We start from the raw sequence: 12,980 nt of genomic DNA on the forward strand, positions 1-12,980 counted from the left end.
AGTGGGGAGGGGGGGAGCGAGGGCTAAAATTGATGCCCTACCTAGCCCTTGCACTGCCTTTCCAGAGGTGTGAGGCTATGGCAGGGTCCTAGAGCCCTCCCATCTCTTTCCCAAAGCTGGGAAAGTGCTAACTAGGCTTTTGGAAGGACTCTTGTCAGAGCCCTCATATCTCCTTCCCAAAGCCCAGCACCTCGCTTACCCAGGTTTGGCAAGGCTGTGGTGGGGTGTGCGTGTCAGATGTTGTAGAGTAGGCATGTCCAACAGGTAGATCGTGATCTACCGGTAGATCACTGGACGTCTGTGGTAGATCACCAGTATATCACTGCCCCCCAAAAGAAGCTCATCAACTTTTGCACCCCTAAAAAAAGCTCAAAAACTTTGACATGAACACCTAAAAACAGGGCTTTCCATGCTAAAAAAAAGCTCAAAAACTTTGACCTGAACCCCCCAAAAGGGGGTCGATCACTGCCAGTTTTTAACTTGGGGGAATAGATCGCGGTCTCTTGGGAGTTGGCCACCCCTGAGGGACTCCAAAAAGGCAATGAGGGCCACATGCTGGACACCCTGCTCTAACCACTATACTGCATTGGTTCTAGTCTGTTGGAACTATTGAGCAAGCAGCATTACAGTGCACCATAAGAGAGGCAGATGGGAGCGTAGGGCTGGCTATTGTCTGGCAAGCCCAGGATCTTCCTCATCTGCCCAGGCAAGACAGGTAGATAGGTAGCCGATCTATACCAACAAATTATTTTCAGCTTGCAATATGTGGGAGGAACTACTGAAAGACCAGTACCCATGAGAGGTTGGCACTTCAGTTAGTTAAAAAAAAGGGTATTGTTCCTCCATTACCATCACCTTGCCTGAATGCCATTCCCATTGCGTGGCAGGTACTCCTGTGTGTTAGCAACAGTGGGCAAGCCATAACGAGAAGGTAGCTCCTCCTTGCATCTAGGGACCTAAGCTGGCTTTCCCATTTTCCTACACTTTCCAGATGACCAAAAGTGCAGGGCCTACCTCTCTATCACTGTGGAATCTCCCCAGCCACTAAACTTGCCTGCCTGATTCTTATTAAAAAACAAAGCAAAACAACTGAGAGCAGTACTGAAGGGCAGAACAAAGCTGCAGTAGCAGTGCGTACCATTGCATCTTGCTTGCCTGTCAAACCTTGTCGGGCAGCTCCTGGGACAGGCTGCTACTACCTGTTGAGAGAGGAGCAAGCCATGGAGACCGTCTGCCCCAGTAGCAGCCAGACCTTGTGCACGATGTACCGCACCCCACCCTGCCACTAATACAAGCGCTCCTGCAGCAGCCACAGTTGCAGCTTGTTGTCACCCGCTTCCGAGGAGAAGAAACAAATAATTAGCCTTGCAAATAGGCTTTTCGGAGTGGCTGCATGCAATCCTGCTTTGCTTGCCTAGATATTTCATTCCCTGTTTCTGTAACATAGCTGGAGTCACAATATTGGAAGTATTGCCATGGCACAGCTTCTCTCGTTTGATGCCGTACTTCTGAATGTTCAACATGCTTCACATATCTTGATTGTTATGGTCACCCTGCAAAGTAGATCAGTAGATTGAATATAGGTGTACGAGGTTGGGAGTGGCTGGCCTTGGAAAGCAGAGGGAAGAATGGGGGACGTGCCAGCAATTGGGCGCCAATTTTAATAAATCTGGGCTGGGCAAACAGTATTGCTCCTTGTTCGTTTCCTGCCTGCTAGTCCTTAATTAGGCACCCCTGAACTCGGCCCTCCAGATGTTTTGGGACTACAACTCCCATCATCCGTAGTGAATAGGACCAGTGGTCATGGACGATGGGAATTGTAGTCCCAAAACACCTGGAGGGGCGAGTTTGGGGGTGCCTGTCCTTAAAAGTCACTAGCTAGTTATTCACCTCTGGAGCCATCGGCGATGTCTTCCCGGAGCAGCAGCCTTCACCCAAGCTTCTTTACACCAATGCTGTAAACGGAGTCAGCCTGATAGTGCATATACCTGCCAACAGGATCAGCACAGGTGACTATTGAAGCAGATGTGCACTCAGGAGGGCCATCACTCAGTGCCAGAGCATCTGTTTTCATGCAGAAGATTCCAGGTTCAGTCTCCAGCACCTCCTGTCTGAAACTCTGGAGATCTGCTGCCAGGCAAATGCAGGTGATACTGAGCTCTAGTTAGTCTGATGTTGGTGCAAGGCAATTCCTGGAAGTCTCAATGGCCATGTTTCAGCAGATCCACTGGTGTATTTAGCTTGAAGCTTTGATATGATTCTGGGCCACACTTTCAAATTCTGTGTTCAAAGTGGGTATCCTTGATGGAGTAACCTCAAAGACAGAAAGTTACTAGGAAGCGGTATGTGACACTCTCAAGCTCATCCTCTAAATGACATCTCAGGGCAGGGATTAGTGATTACCTGGAAAAATATAGCAAATTTTGCTGCTTCCCGGGCGATGCCGATATTGCTTTGGCGTTACTAATAGAGACGTATTTATGCAGACACTACTGTTTTCCCTGACACTATGGTGTGGTGATCAAGGTTGGATGCTAGTCATTAATGGGTGGAATCAGGGATGTGGGAATGGAAAAAAATCAAATTATATTTTGGGGGGGGGGATTTATAAAAATGCCTCTTCCTAAACAAATGGCTGGTTGCAATACCAGTCAAATTGTGCAGTTTTCACACAGACATGCAGATTATCCCTGTGAAGCACACAGTTGATTTTTTTTAGTTGTGCTTAAATGTATACTAACACACCCCAAAAGTTAAGCATGATGTATCTACGTTTTCTATGCATTCGTTTTGCTTAAATTTTAAGCAGTTCAGGGAAGTGTATACCGTACGTTGCTGTTGCTCCTGCTGCTGCAGCATTTATCTTCTTGTGTCTTTACAAAGATACATATTCCAATAAAAGCTTTTAGTTTGTTTGAATATAGCATTTAAACCGCTGTAAGTGCACTTAATTGATTTTTTTATCACATACTTTAGTTCAGCTGCTCTCAGCATTTTGAACATCTTTATGGATTTATACAGTGCATAAAAGGAACATGGTGTACTTTAAACAAAACAAAATCGAAAATTCTTTCTAGTAGCACCTTAGAGACCAACTGAGTTTGTTCCTGGTATGAGCTTTCGTGTGCATGCACACTTCTTCAGATACCTGAAGAAGTGTGGTATCTGAAGAAGTGTGCATGCACACGAAAGCTCATACCAGGAACAAACTCAGTTGGTCTCTAAGGTGCTACTAGAAAGAATTTTCGATTTTGTTTTGACTATGGCAGACCAACACGGCTACCCACCTGTAACTACTTTAAACAAAATTAGTTTTGGGGGTTTGGAAAACTTAAGGGTTCAGTTTTTTAAAGAGAGGGGGGAAAAATCACTGGTGAAATCAATCCAAAATGGCGTAGCATTCCAACCTTTTTGTTAATAGGTACCATAAAACTTTTAGACACTATGATTGATTCTGATACCCCGGGATCTGATCAGAAAGGACTTGAGGGCTGCAGTGTGCAGTTTCTTGCCTTTGTAAACTAAAAGCCAGTGTTTCTGTAGGGTCAGCTTGCAACTGTAATTGTCTTTTAATGCCTATGCTGGCTGAAAACTTCTGTTTTTAACTTTTTTTCTGTTTTTACTGTATGGTTTTATGCATTTTGTTATAAACCGCTCTGATACTTTTCATGAAAAAGTGGTCTATAATTTTAAAATAAAATAAATGAATGAATAATGCAGTGTTTCATTTCTGGAAAGCCTATCTGCTTTACTGAATTCATCCTGATCTACTTGTTCCTAGTGAACTTTCGGTTAATGATCTTTCAGAAGAATACCTGGGCCTCGTGCCCTTTTATGCATACCATGTGTGTATAAGGAGATTGCTCTTGAAGTCTGAACCCTGATGAAAACTATCTAAAATTGCTTGACAGCCAAGAATGCCTTTATTTGTTCTGGAGTTGTCCTCCAGGTAACAGCTTAACATATTTGTATATACAAAGAGCAAATATTAAAATACTTAACAGGCACTGTAAAGTGAAATGAAGTGCTGGCTCCTTTGAAATCCAATAAACTCACAATAGCCAAATCTCTGCATTAAGGTAGCTGGAGCATAAAAAGAAGTTATGATATGATTTGGGGGAAACTTCAAGACTGAACAAGACACCATAGTTTACTTAAGCAGAACAGTCCTCAGTGGATAAACCAGGCTTTGGGTCATATGTCTTCATTTTATAAGCATTTGTTTTGTTTTGTTTTGTGTTTTGCTTACATGCTCTGGGAATCGTTTTATATATTCCCAGTTCGTGAAATATGTAACTTAGCTGTGTGCTTTTGTAGTGTAGCACAAGATTGTTAATGTCAATCTTGCTGGAAAATGCCCCTAAAATTGATCAGGTGTTGTAAACTGTTTTTCTGCTTTAACAGCTGACAGTGCATATATATGCTTTTGGGGGGGGGGAGAGGGAGGCATTGTTTACTATGCGCAGAACATTTTTCAGTGAGTTATGCATGTGCTGTTGCAATGCACGTTATGTTGTATGAGCACCACGTTTTGAAGCAAAAACTCTTTTGCCCCACAGAAGCAGTGGTTGCTAGAACTAAAAATAATATATTTTTAGTTTTGCAAATGGAATTTTCTAGTCTTTTGAATAAACTCTTACACAGTATTCAGCTACACTTGCCAACAAAAAATTAATCTAAATATTGGCCTCTTAAATGTTCAGTCTTAAATTAAACGTGCTTAAATAGTTTTCCTAAATCATTCTTCCTCCCCTGCACCCCAGAAATAAAATCCATTCTTTTATTTCTCTGGAAACTATTATATTGTTGTTTAGATGACACAGAGTCAAAGCATGAAAAATTAGGGCTCATGTCTATCCACACTGTCTCCCAGTTTGATTTTGGCTTGGACGCTAACTCTTAAACTGGTTTATCCCCTCTGGGAACTGATTCATAACATTGCATCATTAAAAAATTTATTGCACCAACTAAGACAATCGTGAATATGTAACTCATATATTACACATGTTACATCCTCATATCCGGTCATATTTGACTACTGAGGACGCAGAATATGAGTGGCTTCAGACGTTGAACAATTGAGGGAAACGGAAAGTGCAAATGAACTTGTGCTTCCTGTTTTTATGCTTCTGTTTTAACACGTAAAGCAGGGGGTTCATTCATATCTTCCTCATGATAGTGCATGTTCCCTCTGCATTTGGAGCTCTCGCTTAATCCCATAGGGGAAGGGGTGCTAATTCCACTTCAGAAGTTGCACAGAATTATGAAAAACAGAAAGCAATGCTGAACTCCAGATATTCCAAAGGAATGAAGAAAGGACCAGTTACAAGTATACTCTGAGAAGTAGTGCAAGGTTGTTACCCAATCCACCCAGACGTTTCTGACCCAAACCCCGGTCACTCAATTTATTTGAAACAAAACTTTAGCCCAAAATATGTACAGTCATACCTCGGGTTACGGCCACTTCAGGTTGCGCATCACGCCGAACCTGGAAGTACCGGAACGGGTTACTTCTGGGTTTCGGCGCATGCGCAGAAGTGCCGAATCGTGCCCCGCGCATGTGCAGATGCGGCGCTGCGGGTTACGAATGCTGCGGGTTGCAAAGGTGCCTCCCGCACGGATCACGTTCGCAACCCGAGCGTCCACTGTACTAAATTCTACATTTCCCTCCTTCTGTCCTGTGAGAAAAAAAAGCCTGTACCTAGGATTAGTGCTTTTTTCTTTCTTTCTGGGAAAGATAGGTGCTGGTACTCACCATGAAGTTGTTACAGTAAGTGCCACACTTTTTAATGACCAAAAGTGGTGCCAGTGCTGCATACCCTTGAGTAACCCCTTAAAAAATAAAAGCAAAGCCTAGGATCAAGATAAATGTAGGAGAACGGTCAGTTTCAAACGGGTCCCTTGCACTCCCCCTGCCACCCCAGAAATCTGATAGAGCAGGTCTCCATTTCTATACGCTTGTCGCCAAACAAATCTTCTGCTCACTTGTTGCATAATGCTTTACTTTGCATGGTTGCCAGCTTTGGTGTGGGGATAGGGTTCAGTTCGGGTTCAAGGGGAGCAGGTTTAAAGTTAGACTGAGTTCTGGTTTACTGTATCTCTGACCTAGCTTTTGAGTTCAACTTTATAATTACAAGAAGGAACCCAATTCCATGTAATTCGGTCCTCTCTCTCTCTCTCTCTCTCTCTGGGTTTTCTCTCTTTGCACCAGCTGGGAGGGATTGCTGCTCGCAGGATCTGTCCAAGTAGCACAGCAACCCAGGTGCTAAACCAGCTATGTCAACGTCAGCCATGATATTAATACCCCATTCCGGGAAAGAGGCTACACAGAAGCAATTAGGAGTTGTGGCATTTATTTATTTATATTGCCTTTAAGCAATATATAATAATATCATGCTTGGTAGTGTCTTAGTTCCTCCTCAGAAACACCTTTCAGGTGAATACCAGTGGCACCATCGAGATAAATACCGGTAGCTTGCTTGAGGCTGCTGTCACTCAAGGAAACTGTTACGCTAAAACTCCTAGGTCCCAATATGTACAAAGCCTTTCTCACGAGCAACTTTGAAATGACTTCACGTGGATAATTCATGCCATGAATGAATAGTTTGTGTACATTAATTTTTGGCAAAACCGAATATTTGCATTATTTGTGTTTTATCTAGCGCACAAAATTTTAAAAGATTTTTCTTCTCTCCTTGTGTGAAAAGGAGAGCCACGTTGTTAGACATTCTCCACTATTCTTTATGGAACCTGCCACTTGTGGCCCCAAGGTGATACTTCGCAGTGATAATCCAAGGTGATAATCCACAGTGGCCCCAAGGTGATACTTCGCCTGGGACATTATGAAGGTCCTGCAGTGGCAGCAAAAAGTAAAACATTGAGAAGGAAGTGAAGGTTGTGCTGATACCACAACTAATGATGAACCTCACCCCCAAGAAATTCTACCCGGATAATATTTGGCAAAATGATCCCCCACAAATTGGGTGAAGATTTTGGGAGGTCGTATTTGCTCAGCTTCCCTCCCACTTTTAATTGAGAGGAGCTTGATTAACAACGTGCATGGGCTTCCCATGTAGCATATCCCTGCTATGACCAGCCCACCTAGACATGATAAAGGCAAAGGACCCCTGGATGGTTAAGTCCAGTCAAACTTGACTATGGGGTGTGGCTTCAGGCCACAGGGAGCCAGCATTTGTCATGTGGCCAGCATGACTAAGCTGCTTCTGGCACAACGGGACACCGTGATGAGTGCCAGAGCACACGGAAACACCGTTTACCTTTCCACCGCAGCGGTACCTATTTATCTACTTGCACTGGTGTGCTTTCGAACTGCTAGGTTGGCAGGAGCTGAGTGGGACAGAGGAACTCGAACTGCCGACCTTACGGTCTGCAAGCCCAACAGGCTCAGTGGTTTAGACCGCGGCGCTAACCGCATCTTGGCCCCCAACATACTTAGCTCCATCAAGGTTGAAACAAGTAGTATGGGCAATTTTGAATTGGGAAATTTTCCATTTCAAGTTAGAAAGTGGCAGACCTGTGGCTCTCCAGATATTGGTGGACAACTCCCATAATCTGTGACCAACAACATCTGGATGGTTGCAGGTTAGCCACTGTCCTCAAATAAATAAATAAATAAATAATAAAATAAAATAAAATAAAAATGTTATTTGTACCCCCACCCATCAAGGTATTATCTCCTAGATCAGGCACCCCCAAACTCGGCCCTCCAGATGTTTTGGGACTACAATTCCCATCATCCCTGTCCACTGGTCCTGTTAGCTAGGGATGATGGGAGTTGTAGTCCCAAAACATCTGGAGGGCCGAGTTTGGGGGTTCCTGTCCTAGATGGTTGCAGTGTTAAATAGCTTTCCTTTAATAGTCTTTTTGACCATTAGTGACTTGGGTTTCTAAAGTACAATAAATTTGAATAGTTACTACACATATCAACACTTAAGTGTTACTGTAAAACTTGCTTTACAGTATGTGAGGTTCTTGATTGCCTTTTGAAGCTTTCCTTGCACAAATGACTTGTATGTTGTTGGAAGAAGTGAAATAACATTTGTGAAAACAATAGATGCTTTGGCCAAATCAGATTCCTGCCACTTTCAGAATTACAATTTATTTTGTTCCTCTCCAGTAATTAATTTGTGTTTTTGTTTCAGAGATCGTTCACGTTAATAATAGAAGCCTGGGATTGGGATAATGAGACAAAAGCTGGTGAGTATATCGTTAAAACTTTAACATTATGAAACGGAAAAATGTAGAAAAACTGCTACACGCCATTTTAAAAAAGCTTGGGGTGGCCAGTTAGATAGCATTTGAAATGAGAGAGTCATTACAGATTAAGCTGCAGCGCTTATGAATGCATTGATATACTTCCACTATAACTGGAAATGTGTTCTTTAGCAGATTTGCAGGGGGTTGGACTAGATGATCCTTGGGGTCCCTTCCAACTCTACGATTCTATGACTCTTCGATTCTAAGAGCCAGTGTTCGAAACTTCTATTGTTCTGGCGCATTTTCATTAGCGTGAGCAGCTTCTGAGCTCTGGGCGCAGCACAGCGCCTAAGTTTTCAGATTAAAACTGCAGAGTGGAAGGAAAGGAGGACCTTTTTCTGCCTCCCCACTTCCAGCAACTCTCTGAAGACTGGAGAAGAGACCCTCTTAAGAATATTAGGGGGTTGGGCAGGGGAAGGACTAGACCATATGAAAAATGAACATAACATTTTAGCTGCAGTTCATTCTATTTTCAGCTTTGTATTCTTGTTATTAAAGAAGTGCGCCTAGACATTCCATTGTTGCGCCCATAAATGGGTTTAAGGTGCCATTTAGCTCCTAGTTTTTCATATCTCAGTTTCTAACACTGCTAAGAGCAGCTGTTGCTCTCAAGCTTGCAGCTTGGTGGATAATGAGAATGACATTTTGTGTGGGGCTGATTATTTGCCTAATTTTTGTAATTGAAAGTTATGCTGGGAATGTTGGTGGGGCTGAAGACAAGTTGTCGGTTAACGCATGCTGTGTTGCCTTTAGATTTATTCAGTCTGCCTGTATTGTATAATGTATGGTCCCATAAATGTATGGAGAAACAAAAGTAGAAACATCCTTTAGGCACTGACAGCAGTTTCCCCTGGTTCTTTGGTTATGGGCCTCGCTGCATTCATTTTCTGAAGAAGTGTGCATGCACACGAAAGCTCATACCAAGAACAAACTTAGTTGGTCTCTAAGGTGCTACTGGAAAGATTCATTAACTGTTGGACTTGTACCTAGAGACATTTTGGACCCATAACATCTTCTGTGAATCAACGCCTTCAAATCTCTGAAAATTAGGAAATTTGCCAAGAGGTGTTTTTCCTTAAATTCTTCTTCACCTGCTAAAAATTATGGCTCGGGACAAGGAAAATCTGGTTGATGCATATATTTATCTAAATGTTAAGCAGCAAAAAAATAGCTGTTCCGGTTTGGAAACTGCTAATCTATCGTTCACTTTACTTCGTTAGCATTAAATTGAAACCCCTGCCGCTCCTCGGATATTTCTGTGCTGTTTGTCGTTGACTTCTTGTACCTTGGTAAGGATCAAAATAGGAGAATGCATCTGTAAAAAAAAGGTGTGTCTTTCTTAGGAGTCCTGGTTTTATACATTAAGAACCATGATTATAGCGTGCCTGCTGGTAAAGCCCGGCAAATTTCCAAAATTGTGTGGTAATTCTTCTTTACCAGCTTTTCCTTAATTGCATGCCAGCTCACAAGGTGTATATCTTGGTCAATGTACAATGTAAACTGGATTTCACTTAACAAACCCCACCATTATAAACCCTGCACAAGGGCTTCCACTTACACAATGAGGCTACCCCGAATGCCCTTCCTTCCAAATTGGCTCGGGGGGGGGGGGGCATCAGGAGAACACCCAGAACAGCAGGCGGGGGTGGGGGGGTTATAATCAAGCTTCAAGCATGTGCAAACAGAATCTTTTCAATAGCACAACATTGAATTCCACTCAATACATTTTTGTTAAGGCTGGCTCAGTAGTTTCTGAAAAGTAGTATTCAGAGAAATGGCTTGCTAAAGACAACTTGTTGCCTCCAGTCTCTTTCAGAATTTTGGCTTATACTACTTAAACAGCATAGGGACGTGGGTGGCACTGTGGGTTAAAACACAGAGCCTAGGGCTTGCTGATCAGAAGGTTGGTGGTTTGAATCCCCGCGATGGGGTGAGCTCCCGTTGCTCGGTCCCAGCTCCTGCCCACCTAGCAGTTCGAAAGTGCAAGTAGATAAATAGGTACCACTCCGGCGGGATGGTAAACGGCGTTTCCGTGCGCTGCTCTGGTTCGCCAGAAGCGGCTTTGTCATGCTGGCCACATGACCCGGAAGCTGTACGCCGGCTCCCTCGGCCAGTAATGCGAGATGAGCACCGCAACCCCAGAGTTGTCCGCGACTGGACCTAATGGTCAGGGGTCCCTTTACCTTTACTTAAACAGCATACAGCTTTCCACGTAAAACAATTCTGGTTAATAAATTGTTTTTAGTGAGGGCATTTATGTAGCAATAGGAAACCTGGGGTTTTTAATACAGAGATGGACATCCCATTGAAGACAAAGCAGTGCATCTTTAGTTGGCTGTGCACCTGATTTATGACCACAGTTCTTTATTGGGCAAGTTATCATATTTGTGTGCTTGGGGTGTGAAAGAGTAACAATCGCCTGCTTAATATCAAGAACCAACGTTAGCAAAACATGTCAAATGTTAGCTTGTTGTCTGTGAACAAACCCTGTGGCTTAATAGTCGATGGAGACTTGTGGGCTTAAAACACCCCAAAAGGTGTAAGGGGGGAGCAATTATATAATGCCAGTTGTTCCTCACCCGCAAAGGCACGCTCCTCCATTGTCTCCCGAGACAGACGGATATCAGTGAATGTTCCTAGCCAGAGCAAATAAGCGCTTCCTTTGTTTTCTACCACATTGGCACATGTGGTTTCTGAATCCGAGCTCTTGAAGCAAAGCTTCAGCCGTCCAAGGTGTGGGAGGCATAGGACGCCGACAGTTGTGACGGGGGGCGAGGGAGGGGTAAGGCACGGGCACCTGCGCCCTAGCCACGATTCATTAGCAGAATCCTGGTGGATACCTCGTATGTGGGGAGAAGTTAATTACCAGTGCCTAGTCATGTATCATTAGAGCCAGAAGCAGGGTGATGGGCAGGATGTAAGCAAAAACTAAGTGTAGAAGCAGCGTATGCCAGGCTGTGTGTTGTGTGTGTGTGTGTGTGTGTGAGAGAGAGAGAGAGAGAGAGAGAGAGAGCACACCTCCCAGTCACCCCCGTGCAATTTAGCACCTTTTGATTCTTCCCCCCAAGGCTCCTTCCTTCTTTCATGCCCATTCAAGCTGCACAGGTTTCCAGTTTCAGAGCTATGAAATTATTTGCAATAAGAAATCACCAGGCAGGAGAAAGGGTAAGGATTCTCCCTTAAAACGACCATTTACCCCTACATTTCCTTTGAAAACCCAGTGTTTGCTCTTAACGGCTAGTTTCCCCAGTAACGTCTAGGCTGCTGCCTACATTTCTGTGCTTACCTTCACAAACTCATAGACATCCTCCCTCCAGCAAAGCGCTTGTAACAAATGAGGTTTTGGCAAACAGGATGCTGAGTAACATACCTAATAAATATTAAATGAATGGGACCATAATGCATATCAAAGTGCTGCACTTAAAAGCTTGAACTATACCTGGAGTCAATCTGGTTTCAACTTCAGGCAAGGCCGTTTCCACACAGGCTCTTGCGCCCATCCCTTTATTAGTGATGCATCTGGCTGCAGATGTGATTGGAAGTTGTTTTGAACTGTTTTTAATACTGTGCTTTGATGATGGTGACGCACCCTGGGAAGTTAGGGTGAAGGATGGGTTATTAATAATAAAGGTATGAGCTGGGATTTTGATGATAGACTTAACGTGAACCCTGCAAAAAACAACAACAACATGCATGCATGATAATTGCCAGCTCTACAACAAAGCCCATCTGGAAGCACCCTTGCTGAAGGGAGCAGTACCCTAATATGTATTCAGGAGGTATATGCAGAAGGCCTGGTGAGAAGAGCCCTGCTAAACTGTACTGTACTGAGTAGCAACGATGCTGCCTTTTGCCTTGCATACAAAGGGCTAATTCTAGCTTCCCTTCTCTGCTTGCACAGGTGCTGGGTGGGTTGAAGGGCAAAATGGCAATGCAACAAGAGAAGGTCAAACTGGAATTAACCCTCCTATACTGGAACATGCAGGAATCCTGCAGTTTGGAGTTGCAAGAGCATGTCTTAGTCCGGTGGATATTTTACAGGGTTTTATTTAAAAAAGGGGGGGGGGCTCGCTCGCTGTAAGCCCTTCTTCTTCTTCTTCTTCTTCTTCTTCTTCTTCTTCTTCTTCTTCTTCTGTCATTCAGTCGTGTCCGATTCGTGACCCCATGGATCAGAGCACGCCAGGCACCCCTATCCTCCACTGCCTCCCGCAGTTTGGCCAAACTCATGCTAGTCGCTTCGAGAGCACTGTGTCCAACCATCTCGTCCTCTGTCGCCCCCTTCTCCTTGTGCCCTCCATCTTTCCCAACATCAGGGTCTTTTCCAGGGAGTCTTCTCTTCTCTCATGAGGTGGCCAAAGTACTGGAGCCTCAACTTCAGGATCTGTCCTTCTAGTGAGCACTCAGGGCTGATTTCTTTAAGAATGGATAGGTTTGATGTTCTTGCAGTCCATGGGACTCTCAAGAGTCTCCTCCAGCACCATAATTCAAAAGCATCAATTCTTCGGCAATCAGCCTTCTTTAGGGTCCAGCTCTCACTTCCATACATCACTACTGGGAAAACCATAGTTTTAACTATACGGACCTTTGTCGGCAAGGTGATGTCTCTGCTTTTTAAGATGCTGTCTAGGTTTGTCATTGCTTTTCTCACAAGAAGCAGGCATCTTTTAATTTCGTGACTGCTGTCACCATCTGCAGTGATCATG

At 43.9% G+C, this 12,980-nt stretch overlaps 1 protein-coding gene across 2 annotated transcripts in view; it reads left to right on the plus strand.

Annotated features, from left to right (window-relative positions):
- The window catches only part of JAG2 (jagged canonical Notch ligand 2), a 92,384-nt gene that overhangs the window by 34,932 nt on the left and 44,472 nt on the right, over positions 1–12,980 (plus strand). For both annotated transcript variants that reach the window (XM_033138385.1, XM_033138413.1), the window contains exon 3: positions 8,163–8,217. In XM_033138385.1, the coding sequence (XP_032994276.1) occupies positions 8,163–8,217 (55 nt within the window). The remainder of the gene's footprint in view (positions 1–8,162; positions 8,218–12,980) is intronic.

This window comes from Lacerta agilis, chromosome 1 (assembly GCF_009819535.1).
Source record: "Lacerta agilis isolate rLacAgi1 chromosome 1, rLacAgi1.pri, whole genome shotgun sequence".
Lineage (NCBI taxonomy): Eukaryota > Metazoa > Chordata > Lepidosauria > Squamata > Lacertidae > Lacerta > Lacerta agilis.